Source organism: Neoarius graeffei, chromosome 11 (assembly GCF_027579695.1).
Source record: "Neoarius graeffei isolate fNeoGra1 chromosome 11, fNeoGra1.pri, whole genome shotgun sequence".
Classification (NCBI taxonomy): domain Eukaryota; kingdom Metazoa; phylum Chordata; class Actinopteri; order Siluriformes; family Ariidae; genus Neoarius; species Neoarius graeffei.
In genome coordinates, this window is record NC_083579.1 from 51,116,061 (window position 1) to 51,134,078 (window position 18,018).

General features: G+C 39.8%; 1 protein-coding gene across 2 annotated transcripts; it reads right to left on the reverse strand.

Moving 5' to 3' along the window:
• Positions 1–6,093: 6,093 nt before the first annotated feature.
• On the reverse strand, positions 6,094–9,701 carry colec11 (collectin sub-family member 11). 2 transcript variants are annotated; one of them, XM_060933041.1, is made up of 7 exons: positions 9,668–9,701; positions 9,019–9,167; positions 8,612–8,683; positions 8,139–8,210; positions 8,002–8,055; positions 7,706–7,801; positions 6,094–6,786 (listed from the first exon to the last, which is right to left on the reverse strand). In XM_060933041.1, the coding sequence occupies exons 2-7, from the start codon at positions 9,146–9,148 to the stop codon at positions 6,395–6,397; spliced, it is 816 nt and encodes a 271-aa protein (XP_060789024.1). In that variant the 5' UTR covers positions 9,149–9,167; positions 9,668–9,701; the 3' UTR covers positions 6,094–6,394. The 2 variants fall into 2 exon arrangements, with proteins under 2 accessions (XP_060789024.1, XP_060789022.1); XM_060933039.1 differs by having other exon boundaries at positions 6,094–6,804.
• Positions 9,702–18,018: the final 8,317 nt, after the last annotated feature.

An 18,018-nucleotide genomic window follows, 5' to 3' on the forward strand; every position in this document is an offset into this window, starting at 1 on the left:
TTGAACAATTCAATTCAAACATTATTTGTTTTGCTTAGTATTCCTTTCTGGCCTGTTGGATGTAGAATGGTAGGAGGACTGATCACGTCAGGTTGGTGAGCTAACTTGCTTGCATGATTAGCCAACCGAATAACAGACTAGTTACCGTTATGTTACAGTACCAACAGGTTGCTACTTCAACATTAGCAATGCCATCCACTATTTTTGGAATATAACCAGCCTATTGTCGGTTTTACTATGGAAAGGAAACATTATGATCAGGGGCACAGATACGTTTTTTGAACTGGGGGGGACAAAAAACTGGGGGGGACAAAAAACTGGGGGGGACAAAGCTGCCAGCAAACCAACCCCAACCCCGATATGCCTGTCAAACTTGTGGGTAACCATAGCAACCAAGCTCGAGCTCGCAACCTGTGCAGTCTGCGCAGCTCAACCAACCGAATATCAGTCTTTGTTTTGTTTTATGTGAGTTGTTGCAACTATGTATACACTGCTGTGCACCTCAATAAACCGAATGGTAATTAGTCTTTTGATTTTTCCGTGAGGTTTGCCTTATGCAAAGAAAGACAGCATAGACGTTTTTTCCTCCTTATAAGTGGGGGGGACCGAACGAGGTGAATTTAAATCTGGGTGTGACGAATCCCACCCGTCCCACCCTCTATCTGCGCCCGTGATTATGATGCCAATGACAATACTTACCTCAACATGCTTGCGCAGATTAGACGTCGAATTTTTGTATGCCGCAATGGTTGTCTTCTTGGGCACACATAATCTGCATTGCATAATGAAACTGTCACCCCTTTTCTCTACGAAGCTGAAGTGATCACGTATGTAGGGCCAGGGGTGCACTTCATTACTGGAAGAAATTGCGTTTTCTGCAGGGTCGTCCACCACAGGTTCCTCGGTCTCCTCCATGTCCGCAGGGGCGCTTTATCAACACCCGTGGCCCAGGGGCTAGGCCCCTCATAGGCTACCTGTCAACCCTACCCTTACTGTTGGCCAGGAAAACACTCTTATTTTATTTGCAATACGTGTCAAGCATTTACAGTGTAAGCGCGTAATTAGCCTAGAAGCCTACGATAGGTTACGTTTGGCTCAGCGTAGCTGCGCAAGGCCCATGCTCACATCGCTCAACACATCCGACCACAGAGGGAGAGAAGAATGCGCGCATTATCATTACAGAGCCAGTTCTGATTATTACCATGGACAGGACAGTGATACTGTGTAACTTTCACGCAGGGGCATGGCCAGAGATAACCACACAAGCGCGCGTGCGCTAATATAGACCTATGTGTTGTAAACATAAAACACACACACCTACAGACAAGTCCTTTTAAAAAATAAAATACATAAAAATAGCTCGGCGGCATGAAAACAAACATTCACTGCAAGACAAGGTGCCCTAGAATCGCCATCAGTTTTTAATATCTATATGGACTTTGTTGTCAGGATTGCACAGCATGAGATATCAAAACTGTACCCAGATACAGGCTTCAAGTTCAGATATTGCATTCCAAATGAGGTATCCACAAGAGAAATGCGTACGAAAGCACGAGCATCAGGAGAGGGTTGCATAACAGAGATTCTATACGCAGATGATCAGGCCATACTCGCTGGATCCATCGAGGAGCTTCAGAATATTCTTCAGTTGTATGATAAGACCTACACCCGCTTTGGTTTACAAATATCATATGTCAAAACAGAAACAATGGCTTTTAACGTCAATGAGGATATCAAATGTAAACCAAGTATCATTTCCCTTGGCGGCACTAATATTAAAAACGTCCGCACCTTTAAATATCTTGGTTATAATGTCAGCAACTGTGATGAATCCTCACACTTCCTGCATGCTAGGATAAGTGCTGCATTCATGAAATGGAATGAACTGAAACACGTTCTAACCGACCACTGAATACTACTAAAAACCCGTATGAAGTTCCTAGTGGCATGCGTTCGATCTCGTCTCCTGTACAGTACACAGGCATGGCAACTATCATCCAGTGAAATTCACAAAATTGAGGTAGTGTGGCACGGCTTCCTAAGGAAAATGATTAAAGGTGGATATAAACGAAAGAATGCCCCTGACCAAAAGAACACTACAAATGAAGATATAGACTGGAGCTACAAGATGTCCAATGCTGACCTCCGGAAACTGACAGGAACCCAGGATATAAACAACAACTGCTACGTACAACAACTAAAATATATTGCTCACGTTTGCCGGATGGGCAATAACCAAGTGCAAAAGCAGCTCCTGTTTGACAAAAATGGTTATAAATGGACGAAATGGGAAAATCTGCTGGGCATAGACACCCAACAGATAAGACGTATGATGATGGACAAATCAAACTTTGAGCAACTGCTGCAACTGCTACAGCAGAAGCACCCCTAAAGAGTTTAACTTTTGACAGGGGAACATGATGATGATGAAGGTACTTGGCTCGGCGGCCACATGAAATGTAAACACCATGGACAGCGGCCAAACTCATAACTCTACAGACCGAAATACACGAAACCAAGTCCTACTAGGGTCTATTTTACCGATCTATGTTCAAGCATCATGCAAGTCTTCCTTCTCCTTGAATAAGACCGTGCATTCAACTGCCTTTTTGACATGACTGCATAGAAACACCACTTGCAACAATATTTCACGCACTCCATCAAGAAAAAAGTTAAACATGATGAACACGGGCATACTGTTTTGAGCATACGATTTTTTAAAAAGAAACTAGCTACATCAAAGTCCTTCAATAAACCCATCCTTTAGCGCAAATGAGCTTAACCTAGTTCAAAACATGACACTAGCAGTAGCTGCATAAGGCAAAATCATGTGGGCCTTTCATCAACAACAAGCCACGGCGGGCAAACATTAATAATCAAGCGTCCTTACCTTAAAACGTTGTCTTGACCACAGAACTTCTCAAGTATTTCACTTAAATCCACACGGGTTAACAACACACCCAACACAGCTAGCGAGAAATGTGGATCTGTGCTAGCTTTGTATTGCTATTCCCCTCAATATGCTTACTCTGTCTGCTGCTCGAACTGTGACAATTATAGGCTACAATCTTTTCATCAATTTCTTCAGTAGATGCCGTTTTAGACATTTTATTATCCCCATCGAAATATGCTATTATACTAACAGGATTATAACTCAAATCACACGACACGTATTCAAATCACAACTGATTTATTTTACTGTTGGACAGATCATAGCATATCTAGCCTAGCTGCACATAGCCTAGCTGCTGGTAGGCTGATAACTGATAAGTAGCTGATATTCTGAACAGATTGGTGATCCTTACCTTAAAAAAGTCTGTGACTTTAGGCAACGATTCTATCATTACCTGCATCTCTCTCTTTTTTTCCTTTTATGCGCCCCGCTAACATGTGAACACTTCATCTTTCAAAGCCTCTAAATTTGTGTCTCAGTAGTCTGTAGTCTGCAGTCTTTGGCGCGCTTTCGTGCGTGACGTTACATTTTCTTACATTTTATTCTGGTCCAGTTGTGGGTGTTCGTTTCGCGAACCACATCCACCAAGTCTCTTACAGCAGGCTACTGTGCGCTCATTTATTTCTAACCTTATTTCTATCCGTACATTAATGTAGGCCCACGATTCCGACAGTTTATTATTTTATTAATATTACAAGGCCCCTGATTGGCTGTGGCCCAGGGACTTGAGCCCCCCAAAGCCCCCCCCCCCCCCCCCCCCCCCCAAAGCGCTGGTGCATGTCCACCATCGTCTGTGTGAGACTCGCGCGCGCGACAACTGCCCTTCCCGTGATTCATTTCCAGAACGCATTTCCCCTTCTCCGTTTTAGCCTTTTTTTATTTTATATTTATTTATTTTTTTACTCAGTAACGGTTGTGATGTAAAATGTACCGAAGTACACTACTTAAAAGAAAACATACTTAAGTAAAAGTAAAAGTACACTCTTTAAAAATTACTTGAAAAAGTATAAGTACACAAAAAAGCTACTCAAGTACAGTAACGTAAGTAATGTAATTCGTTACTTTCCACCTCTGGTTAGCCCATGGAAAGCGTATATCTGACGCATGTGATCAGTGCGTGTGCAGTGAGTGTGGAGTGTGTGAGACTTGCATTTTACCAGTTTCCTGCGCTCTGAATATGGGCCGCACTTGTGAAGCGTGTGACACGTGTGATTAGCACGTTACAATCACTCATAACTTGCGTGTGATGCAAGCCAGGAGTTGGGTATAAAGCCAGCGTGTCTGCAGCATTCTGCATCTGTCTTTCAACTGAAGAACATTGGATATTTTGTGGGAAATTTTTTTAAATTTTCAGTTTAAAGTTTAGAAAATGGGACCCAAGAAGAAGCGAGCAAAAGTGAAGTAATCCAACCTGAAACAACAGAGGGGGAGGAGGAGGAAGAATTTGATGATGATGGTAGCAGCACCGGCGAGCCCTGCACGGACAGGGAGAAGTATGCCTTCAAGCCGGCAGAAGGCACAGCACCTGTGTTTTCACAGGTAAATGCACACGCTTTAAACATTCATTTCGGTATCTATCTATCCATCCATCCATTATCTGTAGCCGCTTATCCTGTTCTACAGGGTCGCAGGCAAGCTGGAGCCTATCCCAGCTGACTATGGGCGAGAGGCGGGGTACACCCTGGACAAGTCGCCAGGTCATCACAGGGCTGACACATAGACACAGACAACCATTCACACTCACATTCATACCTACGGTCAATTTAGAGTCACCAGTTAACCTAACCGGCATGTCTTTGGACTGTGGGGGAAACCGGAGCACCCGGAGGAAACCCACGCAGACACGGGGAGAACATGCAAACTCCACACAGAAAGGCCCTCGCCGGCCACTGGGCTCGAACCCAGGACCTTCTTGCTGTGAGGCGACAGTGCTAAACACTACACCACCGTGCCACCCTTCAGTATCTATATGCTTATGTAATTAATATTATATATGCTGATTTCCATGTATGTTTCCACTAACGACGCCCAGAAGTGAGGACATTGCAATCCCATCATCACTGTCAGGCCACTGTGCCATGCTCAGTGATAAGGACAAGAACATCCCGACACCCCGTCCCACCGCTCAGCAGGAGTAGGAGCAGGACAGTAGCTCGGAGTCAGAGTGTGTTTCAGTGCCCAAACTGTTGGGCTATTTAGTGGGGATTTTTTACAATGTAATAAAATGCGTTATTCCCTTATACTCATGTTTTATTATTTGAAGTTTGCATGTTAAATTAAACATACTCAAATAAAAACAGCAAATGAGGTGGTCTTCTTCCTTTCTACAATGCTACACGCTATACAATCGGTTCCTTGGTTCCCCCCCAATATATATATATATATATACCCAGAGTCTTGCCCCTCATGTCGCATGCAGGTCACATGCGCTGCGTGCATGCCACACATAGGGGTAGAAGGTGAGATGTACTTCTGTCTTGCGCGCCGCACAAATAGCAAGTGTGGAATACTTGTGTAGTATTTCTGAGGCACGTCACTCATACAGTGACCGTGCGTCACTCATGCATCTTACCGTCATCGCAAAAAGCCCCTACTAGCCGTGCTACTGACTTGGTTCAGGTGTACGAAAGGAGTACGTATTGTATGCGTTCTTGATTTGTCGCAAGACCCGTAGAATTTGCATGTGCAGGACCAAAAGTCTCCACGGGCAGTCTGCAACCTTCTACGGTGCTGAACACACGCAAGTGTCGCACAAGTCTCAAGCATGGTTTTGACAGTTTTTTTTTTTTTTTTTTTACCGTAGACCGCCCGTAGCAGCACGTACAGCGGGTTGTGAGTGAGGCTTAATACATAAAAAATGAAATGTATTACAAATTAATTCTTTAATCATCTTGCTCAAATAATTAAAGAGTGTATTTTGAAATATTAATGGTTAAAAAAATCACAATATCTATGGAAAATGTGGCATCTTTTAAAAACAACTGTTTTACAAACGACTTTAGGTTATTGACACAGTTGGTACTCACAATTGGCCGCTAGAGGGCAGCACAGTAAAGTATTTTCCAAGTTATTTCACTGTAATGTATTAATCCTAAAACAACAGAAAGTGTAATAACTGGTATATCTTTATTTATGGCTCTTTATAAAGGGCAATCTATAAAGTTCATAGCAAATGAGAACCCCTCCCCTCAAAACATGTTGTACAAATGCCGAATTTGTAGTATTTATATAACAACAATACAGCACAGTATTAGTCGACTATAAAAGAAACAAAAATATAAGGAGGCCACTCCTCTCTCAGTTTTCACAGTATGTAAAGCATGGACATATCAGAATGAGTCTCTATTGGTATCTCAGAATAATCACACTCTTGCACTACAAGGCTACAAAACCCACTGAATATAATCATTTCCTTTTTCCTCCTTTCCAGAGTAGACGTGCTCAAATCTGGACTTTGTCAAACTCGCACACAAAGTACATGGTTAGAGAGCAGGCCACATCGACCCACTCCCCCGAGGACACGAGCTCCACACAATCCTCATCTTCATATGCATTATTGGGCTCTCCTTCCCGCCACTTGGTAAAGGTGCTCATAGGTGAGCGCTCCACATACACAAAATGTCCCTCATGCTCCAGGTCATTAATGCCAATGTACACTCTGCTAAGACCAGCTTCTGTTATGTAGCCAGCAATGGCCCTGTTTGCACTGGCATCTTTGGGCATGGCCAGGTGCCCACCTCTACCTTGGCAGTAGAGCTCAGCATCTCGGTAACGCTTCTCCTCCTTCACCAGCAGGTACACCTTACTGTCCGTCTCTTTAATGCCAGCAACAGCTGCAGGGGAGGGCAGTGCTGAAAAGTGAGCACTGGTATTTCTGTAATCACACTACAACACCCAGTATACAGAAATGCACTGTACAAAGAAAGACAAAACAGTGACTGGTTTCTTTTGTCTCTAAACTGAGATTTGAATATTGTTGGTATTAGGTCATTTATGTAAAAAAATATATATTTTTAACTCAAGATAACAGGCTTTCTACAGAAGTGCATTGTTGCCATTCAAGAAAACAGATCAGACTAAAAAACAACAACATGGGTGTCTGTTACATGAACCTAAGTTTAACATGTAACAGTTGACATTTAGGTCACTCAGCAAAATTGTTTCTGGCTAAGTTAACGCATTTTACTTTGGTGGAAATACTCTCCATAATTTTATTATGTTCACTGAGCAAGTTTTTTTTTTTTGAGTGCTAATTATTACAAGAAAATATCTTTTTTTCATGAGATATGTATCATGTTACTATCTTGTTATGACAAGAAAAACATTGTATTATATGGTAAATGGTATTTAAAAAAAAACTGGTCTAGGTTTTTGTTTAGTATATATTTTTAAATGTGGCTTATGTGGTTACCAGTTGATAGGTCCTGACAGAAAAGGTTTTTATTCAAATTTTCAACATATGGGGTGCCAACTTCACACAAACTCATAGTATTGGTCAAATTTTAAATCATGCTTTTCTTGAATACTTTTCTCATAATAACAAGATGGCTTCCAATAAAATGTTTTTCCTTTATCAATGAGATGCTTAAGGGATTTTCTTTTTCCTTGAGTGGCAGCTGTACATTTATGTATGCTTATATTTTAAAGCAGACAAAGCACTAACATGGAGGTTTGACTTGTGTGCTCTATACAATATCAGAGAAAGGACTCTGGATTTCAAGCTTTGTTCTGGGGTTCATTGCAAGGACGTACCTTTTTTAATGAATTTCAGTTCGCTGGTTAACTGTGCTACGTGATTATCCATTTCACCAATCATCTTTCGCAAGTTAGCGCACTCACAGGGGAGCCCTGGTGCAGCAAACCAGATGTCACATCAGAAATTTAGCCAAAATTTTGTAATGTCTAAAGATTATAGAATTAAATTAGGTTTAATTTCCTCTCTGATATATATATATATATATATATATATATATATATATATATATATATATATATATATATATATATATATATATATATAATTATTTTAATCTTTTTTATTTTTTTACCTGGATCTCCATTTTCACCTTTGGGACCTGGATCTCCAATATCACCTTTTAAACCTATAAACAAGTTGTAAGCGTTTGTTACGACTTTCAAAGGTATTAAAAACTAATCACTATCTGAATTTTCTAGCCTACTCCACCTTTTAATCCAGGGGGACCCATTTTTCCGTAACGTCCCATGATACCTTTTTGTCCCTTAGGTCCTGGTACTCCTAAAAGATAAATGAAGCCTTTCATCATTAAAATGCAAGCATAAAATTTCTGAAAAGATGAATGCTGTCTGAAATGTTATGTTAGAGTCATGTCTATGAATACTGCTTCCCTCATTTTTCATTGCACTTAATCTTCATTAAAGGCTGTGGTAAACACTTGTCATCATTACCGCATTCTAGCCTTTGCAGTAAGATGACCTTTGAACTCATTGAACATTCTGCAGTTCTGCACTCTCTAAATGTCATGAAAGCTAGCGGAAGCTTGTGGTCACATGGTCCATCGGTCAAATTGCATTTAGACTTAAGTTCTCTCACTAACTGTAAATTTCCAGTCTTATTTGCAATGTTATTCAATGACTTGCATACATTTTACATTTCAATGACAGTAAATCATACAGTACCCATCTCTCCAGGTGGTCCCACTCTGCCAGGTCTCCCAGGTGCCCCTTTCTCCCCCTTCTCCCCTATTTCCCCTGTAAAACACACACATGCTTCACTTCAATCCATTATACTTGTTCATCGGCCACTTTTCTTAACATCATATTGTATCGATAAAATCTGACCATTAATCCAACACCCTCTCTTCTCCACTGGACCAGCCATTAATATTAGAATTATTTACTGTACTGTATTTTACTGTACAGTAAAAGCTGACACTTTTAACCAAAGCTACTGACATTATCCATGGACATTACCTCTGTAGAAATATACGACAGCCTAATGGTAGAATTTAATCATGAGCACAAACTGAAAACCTCAGTCATGCTACTGGTCATGTTTTAGTGTTTAGCAGTGTAATATGGTGTACCTTTAAGTCCCGGAACAAGGATTTGGACTGAGCAGGGTTCCTCTGCTATATGCTGACCATGAGTTGACTCCAGTAACATCAGACCCAGCAGCGTGACCAACACACACGTCCCCAAGCTTTCTCCACTCATACTGGAAGTACTACTGCTGCTGTAAAATATATATACATTAGTAACATTCAAACTTTACAATGCAATAATTTAATAAATTTCCAAGTGTGTGGTTCAGTATACAGTTGGATAAAGTTTAAAGATATAATGTGGCATGAAAGCAGTGGAAAAGCAAATAATCCTACTGGAAGATAGCAGTATTTTTGCTTTTAGTGTGCAAACAAAAGGCCATAGATGGAATAATAATACCCATGCTGACTGGTCATCAATAGAGAGACCATATTTGCTAAGCAAATATATAAAGCTCGTCAACAGCTTGTGTCATTCTTCATGCTGTAATCCACCCTCATTTACAAGCAGAGCAGGTATCAAATGTACATGAAATAAAAAAGGTGGGACCTGACGGTCCAGTACCTCCAACAGGAAGCAATTACTGATACCACATTTTATTTTTGTTTTATTAAGTCTAATCTGTTCATTAAATCTAAATAAATATACCTTGCATCCTAGCAGCAGGATGTATTATGGGAAAGGACTTACCGTGTATAAGAAACCCACACCCAGCGTGTGTGCAGCACTGCCGTCTTCAGACTAATGTCTGAGCGACGCTTATGGTCAGCTTGGCATGCCTCGTCTCTCATGTCTGCAGCAAGAAACAAGCCAGGGAATGAGTGTGTGTGTATAAACACACAGATAAGACTAGTTCTGCTTCACTTCTCTCTGATAAGAGCTTGCAAAAGCAGTGGGGTCATTGGCAGAGCTCCTCTCAGCAGATAGCCCACAACTCAAAGCGAGCCATCAAAAGCATTCTCTACATTCATTAGCTTTCACAATGCCGGCATGGAACTGGAGGTGAGAAGGGAAGTAGACGTGGTGTGAATGGTCAAGCTTTACATTAAAATTCCTTTAGCTGACATTATACCATGTATTAGTTAACATGAACAAACTTCACCAATTCAACAGAATAATATTAAATAATAAAGTCACTAAATATTAAATAAAGTCACTAAAACATATTAATTGAAGTGTTTTAAATAATGAACAAAACAATCCAAATAATCAGCACTTTTGTTCATTCCAGCATTGAGTAAAATGAAGCCCACAATGACCAATAAGAAACAACAACTTACTAAACATGTTTGCATTTGGTAAGTGGCTAAAATGAAGAACTGAGGCTGAAAGCAGGTTTTCAGTATATTATCAATATTTCGATGCTGTAATTTCATTTTTGTTCATCTACACGGATTTGTGGTCATGGTCTCAATAAACATTACATTTACATTTATTGCATTTGGTAGACACTCTTATCCAGATCAACTTACATAAGTGCTTTGAAATCTCTATCAATAAATACATCCTGATTCACTTGGTCACGGACTAAGAATACCATCAGTTTAAGAACTCCATTGGGGAGGTAATATGGTAAGAAAGCACACACGGAAGAAGAACTTTATTTCTCACAAGTACACTCAAGCACAGTGAAATTCCTCTCTGCATTTAACCTGTCTAAAGCAGTGAACACACACATGCACACCTAAAGCAGTGGGCAGCTTTGCTACAGCACCCAGGGAACAGTTGGGGGTTAGGTGCCTTGCCCAAGGGTACTTCAGCCCAAGGCCACCCCATGTTAACCTTTTTTGGTAACCATCTTTGAACTATGGGGGAAACTGGAGCACCCAAAGGAAAGCCACACAGAGAACATGCAAACTCCACACTGAAAGGCCCCCATCAGCCACTAGGTTCAAACCCAGAACCTTCTTGCTGTGAGGCAACAGTGCTAACCACTACACCACCGTACTGACAAACAGCACAAGATTTTTTTTTAAAAGAAAGTGGTAATTTAAGTACTTCAGGAAAAGTCTTCAGATGCCATTTGAAGAGTCAGTGACTCAGCTGTTCAGACATCTACTGTAGGAGAAGTTCATTCCACCACCTCGGTGCCAGAACAGAGAAAAGCCTTGCATGCCTTCCTTGTACCTTGAGAGAGGTTGGGACCGGTCAAGCAGTGCTAGAGGATTGGAGGGAGCGTGGTGCAGTGCAGGGTGTGATAACTACTTTGAGGTATGTGGGTGCTGATTCATTTTTGGCTTTGTAGGCAAGCATCAGTGTTTTATATCTGATGCAGGCAGCTAGAGGAAGCCAGCTAGATTCAGGGCAGGTGTGTGCCATGAACATTTACACAAACATCTATTGATACAGGGTGGCACGGTGGTGTAGTGGTTAGCACTGTTGCCTCACAGCAAGAAGGTCTGGGTTCAAGCCCCGTGGCCGACAAGGGCCTTTCTGTGCGGAGTTTGCATCAGGGTATCTGCACATTTTTCAAGTACAAATTTAAAGACTTTTAAGACTTTTTCAAGACCCCTAAATGGAAAAATTAAGACTGTACCATGACAAAGAAAATGATAAATATGACAACTTAAAACTGTTTTCTGCAATAGATTTTTTACTAACTTTAAGAAGAATGCACACAATTGGTGAACAACAGGGTGCATCAAAGGCAACTGTTAGACATACAAACAGCTGAAGCAAAGTCGTGTGTTTTGGGCCTGCAGAACTACTGTAGCTGCAAGGAGAAGACTGGTGTTTACTGGAGAAAACACCATGAATCATTTCAAAAACGAAAACAATAAACGGCAAGCACTGTAAAAAATTTACGGGCGGGTGTTGATTGAACATAGATTTTACATATCATTTGACTCAGAAATGTCATTTTCACTTACAACCAACTAAATCAGGTCGGCCTAATACACTTTCTCTCATTGTGATATCATGTTGAGCTATCAAGAATTTTAACATCCAAATATCAAAGATATCCTTGTTGATAGAACTAGCTGCAACCTGTTGCAACGCTGCATGTTGGTATCCTTGTTGGAAGAACCAATGACGCATATATACACGCGCTGTATGGGGTTTCCTTACCTCTGCGCAGGGGCAAATCACATCAAGGAGGTTGTGAAAGACTCATTCAACAAATGTGTTCAAAATTTCAAATTATAGTCTGTAATCCAACTTGACTTTAATGTTCAGGTAAATTTCAACAAAGGTCTTTAGTTCTTCACTCTAAAATTGAAATGTGAGATTGACATGTAGCAATCTGTCTGGAAGTGGATCACTTTTTTCCTGCACATTGCAGAATTCGTTTTCATTTGCAAGAGACACAGTCTTACAAATAAAAGTGTTTTCCTTTGACAATTATTTGTAAGTGTCTTTTTTGCGCCAGTGATTTATTGTATGTTTTAAGGTACAGGTAACTTGAAAAAAACATCATATGAAATGTAGAAATACATGTTATTATAGCAAACATTTATTTGTTATTATAAGAAGAGTAACCTAATTTGGGTAACAGCAAAAATATGCTGGTTGAAATCAAATGTAAACTCAAATTTTCTAGGCAACATGATGCAAGAGAATTTTGAGTTGAGATGGTCAACAACAAATAGTACGTTGGCTGAACTCAAATTTCAACTCAGAAATCCTTGTTGACTTAACAAGGATCTTTGTTGACTTAAGAAGGATTTTCGTGTTTAAATTTGAGTTCAACCAACTTACCTTTTGTTGTTGACCATCTCAACACAAAATTCTCTTGCATCATGTTGCCTAGAAAATTTAAGTTGAGATGGTCACTTTTTTTTTTTACAGTGTAGAACCAGTTTAACAACCTTAGCCGGCATTATTTCAATCCCCAAAGATTATCTTTGATGATGTGTGATTTTGTGTCCGACAACAAAATCAGTCTGAGTGTCGTACAGTATACAGCTGGCTGAGGAAGTTCTTGAGTGTCTTCTGCATTATAGCAGATAACAACATAAACTTATTTATGCAGTCATACAATCTTCAGAGCATTACATTAAACACAGAAAAACAACTGTCACCTTTCATAACCATTATTATCAATATTAATTAATGTGTTGTAATAACTGTAAACTAATTATCATCAGTGCAATTGTTATATCAATGTTCATTATTCAAAAATAATCATTAATTATTATCTATAATCCATGAATAATTGTTTGTATTAATAATAATAATAATAATAATAATAACTACTTTTTTTAATAATAATAAAAAAACTCAATTTTATAACATTTTAATAATCACTACTTATTAGCTATAATAATTAATAGAGTAGCAATTATTATAATTCAGTATTATTAATTACTACTTAATTAATAAGCAGTGATTATCAAAATGTAATTTAATAATTAATAAGTCATAATTATTATCAACTACTACTTAATTATACTAATAATTAATAAGTAGTGATTATTAAAATGCTATAAAATTGAGTTATAAGATTAGTTAAAATTATTATTAAAAAAAGTAGTAATTATTATTAGTAGTAGTAGTGATACAAACAATTATTCATGGATTATAGATAATAATTTGTTTTTAATAGTGAACATTGATATAACAATTGTACTGATGATAATAATAATAACATTAACAAGTATTATTAGTAGTGTTATTGTTTTTTACTATTATTATTATTAGTAGTAGTAGTAGTAGTACAGTTATTTAATATAAATGTTCACTATTTAATTTGTTTGTATTCGACCAATTACTACTTTTTAATAATTATTTGTAATAATTTTTAATAACTTAATTTTATAACATTTAATAATCCCTAGTACTTATTAATCACTAATTCATAAGTAGTAATGATCAATAATCAATAATAATTACTACTACTACTAATTATTATTAGTGGTTATTAATATTATTCTTATTATTATATTAAAAACACCGTTGTACTTTTCTCGTGTTAGTCTTTTGTTATTTTGTTTACTCTAGCACATACATGTTAGTAACTGTCACAGTCCTTGAAAAAAAAACAGCATCTTTGTGTTATCACAGAGCAACGGTAGGAGAGCAAAATAAACGTAATTCAGGAGCAGTCAGAATAGTAAGCTGGAACGTTAAGGGAATGAATAGTCCCGTCAAAAGGGGGAAAATCTATGCACACTTAAAATCGCTTAAAGCTGATGTATGTTTCCTTTAGGAAACACATATAAAGAAAAGTGCAGCCAAGGTTCTAAGGTTACAGTGGGCATCACAAATATATCAATCAAATTTTTCAGTTAAAGCAAGAAGGGTTGCTATCCTTATACATAAAAGAACTACGTTCCAACATGAGCAAACAATTACTGACCAAAACGATAGATATTTAATTGTTAGAGGTTTACTAAATCAAAGGCCAGTAACACTGATAAATGTGTATGGCCCTAACTTTGATGACCCAGGGTTCTTTCAAACCCTCTTCAGGGCTATAGATAGTTTTCACTGACGTCACGGCATTCCGGGGAATGCCCCCCAGCTGCCATCTTGGAGGGCAAACAAAACGGACCATCGCCACTACCGGCTACGTTATCTCGGACGAATTTATGAAGTTATATAGAGTGCTTCGAGATCAGCGCGAACCCGGCGGCGGCCATATTGGAAGTCAAATGTCGCTGTGTCAGTGCATTGTTGTTGCTCAGTGAAGCAAAATGCCGAATGAAAATGTGTCATTGTTGGCTGTAGTAGCCGGGGGGAAAAGGGTGGCAAAAGCTTCCACAGACTCCCTAAAGTCGTGACTAACCAGGGAATTGCAGCACAGGAGAAAAGCGAGCGGAGGAGACGACAGTGGCTGGCTGCCATTAACCGATCAAATTTAGGACAACTTGACTGTATCCGGATTTGTTCTGATTACTTTGTGACAGGTAGGTTAAATTGTCTTGAATTTCATAGTTACTAAAATAAATGTGATACAAACTATTATTATCTTTTCTATGTAGTTTCAGCAATAGATATATTTAATGGATATATTTGTCACATTAGGTAGCTTATGTCTACTGCAGTGCATTGTTGCATCAAATGGCATTTAAGATCTAGGCCTAGTAATGTTTATGTACGCATGCTGTTAGTACAAATTACATACTAGGCCTACATTTTATTCACTGACTAAAATAATTGATAATTATGCGGCAACAAGCTGGGGTCAGCTTTCCATTCCTTCTCACTAACAGTGTATGGATCTACATTCCCAATGAAACATACCTTCTCAGCACTGGCGGCTCGTTAATAGGGGCGATTTGGGCGACGCACTCCCAAACAGGGAGGGAGATTTTTTTTTTTTATCTACTCCTACTACCACGGCAACAGTAATGTCATTGTCCAATCAGGCTAAGGTCGCGCCTGGTGTAGCCACGCCCTTTTGGGGCGATTTCTGTCAGGTTCAGATTTGCCCCAAAATCTCCCATTGACACTAATGGTACGTACGTTTTTTTCGAAAATCATGCTCCCAATTCTTCTTCTTCTTCTTCTTTCAGGTTTAATGGCGGTTGGCATCCACTATGGTGCATTACCGCCACCAACTGTATTTTTGCGGAACTGCGACACTATCTAGTTGGAGTTTCAATGGAGGAGTGACCAAAAAAAAAAACCCAATAAATACACTAAATCCTACCTAAAAGGCCTGTATTTTTAAGGAACTCAAAAACATGCTTCCAAGCAGATGGTACTGAGAAGGCAAGTAACCTATCAAGAGTGAGCCTAGTCTCCCCTAGCTCTCTAACTCGTTCTAACAGAATTGCTCTCTGGACACTATAAGTTTGGCATTCTAATAACACGTGATTTACAGTCTCTCTTTCCTGACAGTAGATGCAGTGACCAGTGGCATGTTTGCCAATTGTGTGGAGGTTGCCATTTAATCTACTATGACCTATTCTAAGCCTTGTGATTACTTGTTCTTCTCTACGGCTACCGCTGCCCAGTCTTCTTGAAGGGATCTGTTTTTGAATTGCTCGTAGAAAGCTGCCCCTACTTTCCCCATCCCACTGCCCCTGCCATGCACCCAACATTTTCCTGAATATAATAACCTTGACCTCCGCTTTGCTTAGTGGGATGTTAGACTGGATTTCAGATTTCAAAGCCTCTTTGGCAAGCTGATCCACAGCCTCATTTCCTGCAATGCCCGAATGGGATGGAACCCATAGGAAATTTACTAAAATGTCTTGCTGGTGTAGTCTAAAAAGATATTGAAGTACCTCACAAAGTAAATCAGGCCTACACTTAGACTTGCCGTGAAGGATACTATTCAATGCTGACAGGGAGTCAGAACATATGACGTTGAATCTAGATTTAGTGTCATCAATCCACATTAAAGCAAGATAGATGGCAAATAACTCCACTGAATAAACTGCAAGGTGGTCAGACGTCCTTTTTGCTATTTTTGTCTTATACTGTGGGATAAAAACCGCAGCTGCAGTTTTCCCAGTTTCAGGGTCTTTAGAGCCGTCTGTATAAATTTGAACCCCTTCAGGATAGTTATTGCGAATGTGAAAGTTGGTTAAATATTTCACATTACTATCATCCTCAGCTTCCTCGCGCATCTTCACCAGGTTAAGATCCACCTCAGGCATAATAAAAAACCAGGGGGGAATAGCTGGCAGTGGTACCACAGAGCTATGGGCCACCTTGGTTAAGCCAAGCTCTCCAGCCTGATCATTTCCAACCCACCCAAAACTATTAAAGTTTGCCTTGCCATGCTCCCAACATTGATTAAGGATATGCTTGGTTGGATGATCCCCTTTATAACCCTGCAGGTTCGTCCAGTACACCATCCCCAACTGCTGCCGCCTTAAAGCCAATGGCATCTCCCCTGCTTCAACCTGAAGTGCAGGGACTGAAGAGGTTGTGAATGCCCCACTGCACACTCGCAAGGCCTGTGCCTGGACCACATCAAGTTTCAATAAGTGTGTCTTTGCTGCCGATCCATACGCAATGCACGCATAATCCAGTGACGATCTAATAAGTGCTATATAGACACGTTTTAATGCCATCATAGTGGCACCCCAATCACTCCCCACTAGACACCTAAGTATATTTACTGCCTTTTTACACTTGACAACAACTCTCTGAATGTGATCTCTAAAAGTAAGTTTACTATCCATCCAAACCCCTAAGAACCTCACCACCTCAACCTGTTTGAGCGGCTGCATATATAAAATAATTTGCACAGGAGCTACACGTCTTCTCTTGGTGAAACAAATAACCTGTGTCTTCTGCACTGAAAAACGAAAACCCCACTTATCGCCCCACTTCTCCACAAGACTGACCGCCGCCTGAAGTTTCTGACTAATGAACACTGAGTTTCGGTCCCTAATCCACAGTGCTCCATCATCTGCATACAATGAACGTCCAATATTAACATCTATTCCAGAAAAAATATCATTAATCATTATACTGAACAACAGAGGGCTGCACACACTACCCTGTGGAACTCCATTATCCACAGGATAAGTACCAGAATATGACTGTCCAACATGCACCTCAATGGTCCTATTTAACAGGAAGTCCATGACCCAGTTATACAGCCTACCACTTATTCCCATTGCCTCTAACTTGATAAGGAGTCCTTCACGCCATAGCATATCATATGCCTTTTCTATGTCAAAGAAAACTGCATTGACTTGCTCTTTGTTTGCTTGAGCTTTCCTTACAGTATCCTCCAAGCACAACACAGGGTCCATAGTCATCCTTCCCCTGCGAAACCCACTCTGACATGAGGTAATTAAACCTCTCTTTTCAACGACATAAGTCAACCTATCTGTGACCATCCGCTCCATTAACTTGCTGAGGTTAGAGGTCAACGCAATGGGCCTGTAGCTTGTTGCCTCGCTCTTTTCCTTACCTGGTTTTAAAATTGGTACCACAACAGAGTGTTTCCAAGCTAAGGGAATAGTCCCCATTTCCCATATCAAATTAAAATGCTTCAAAAGTACCATTTGTGCTTCAGGCCTTACTTTATCCACCATTACATAACAGATGTCATCTTTGCCTGGAGAGGTAGATCTAACTCCCCTAAGGGCCCGCTTTAACTCAAACATAGAGAATGGTGCATCAAAGGCCTC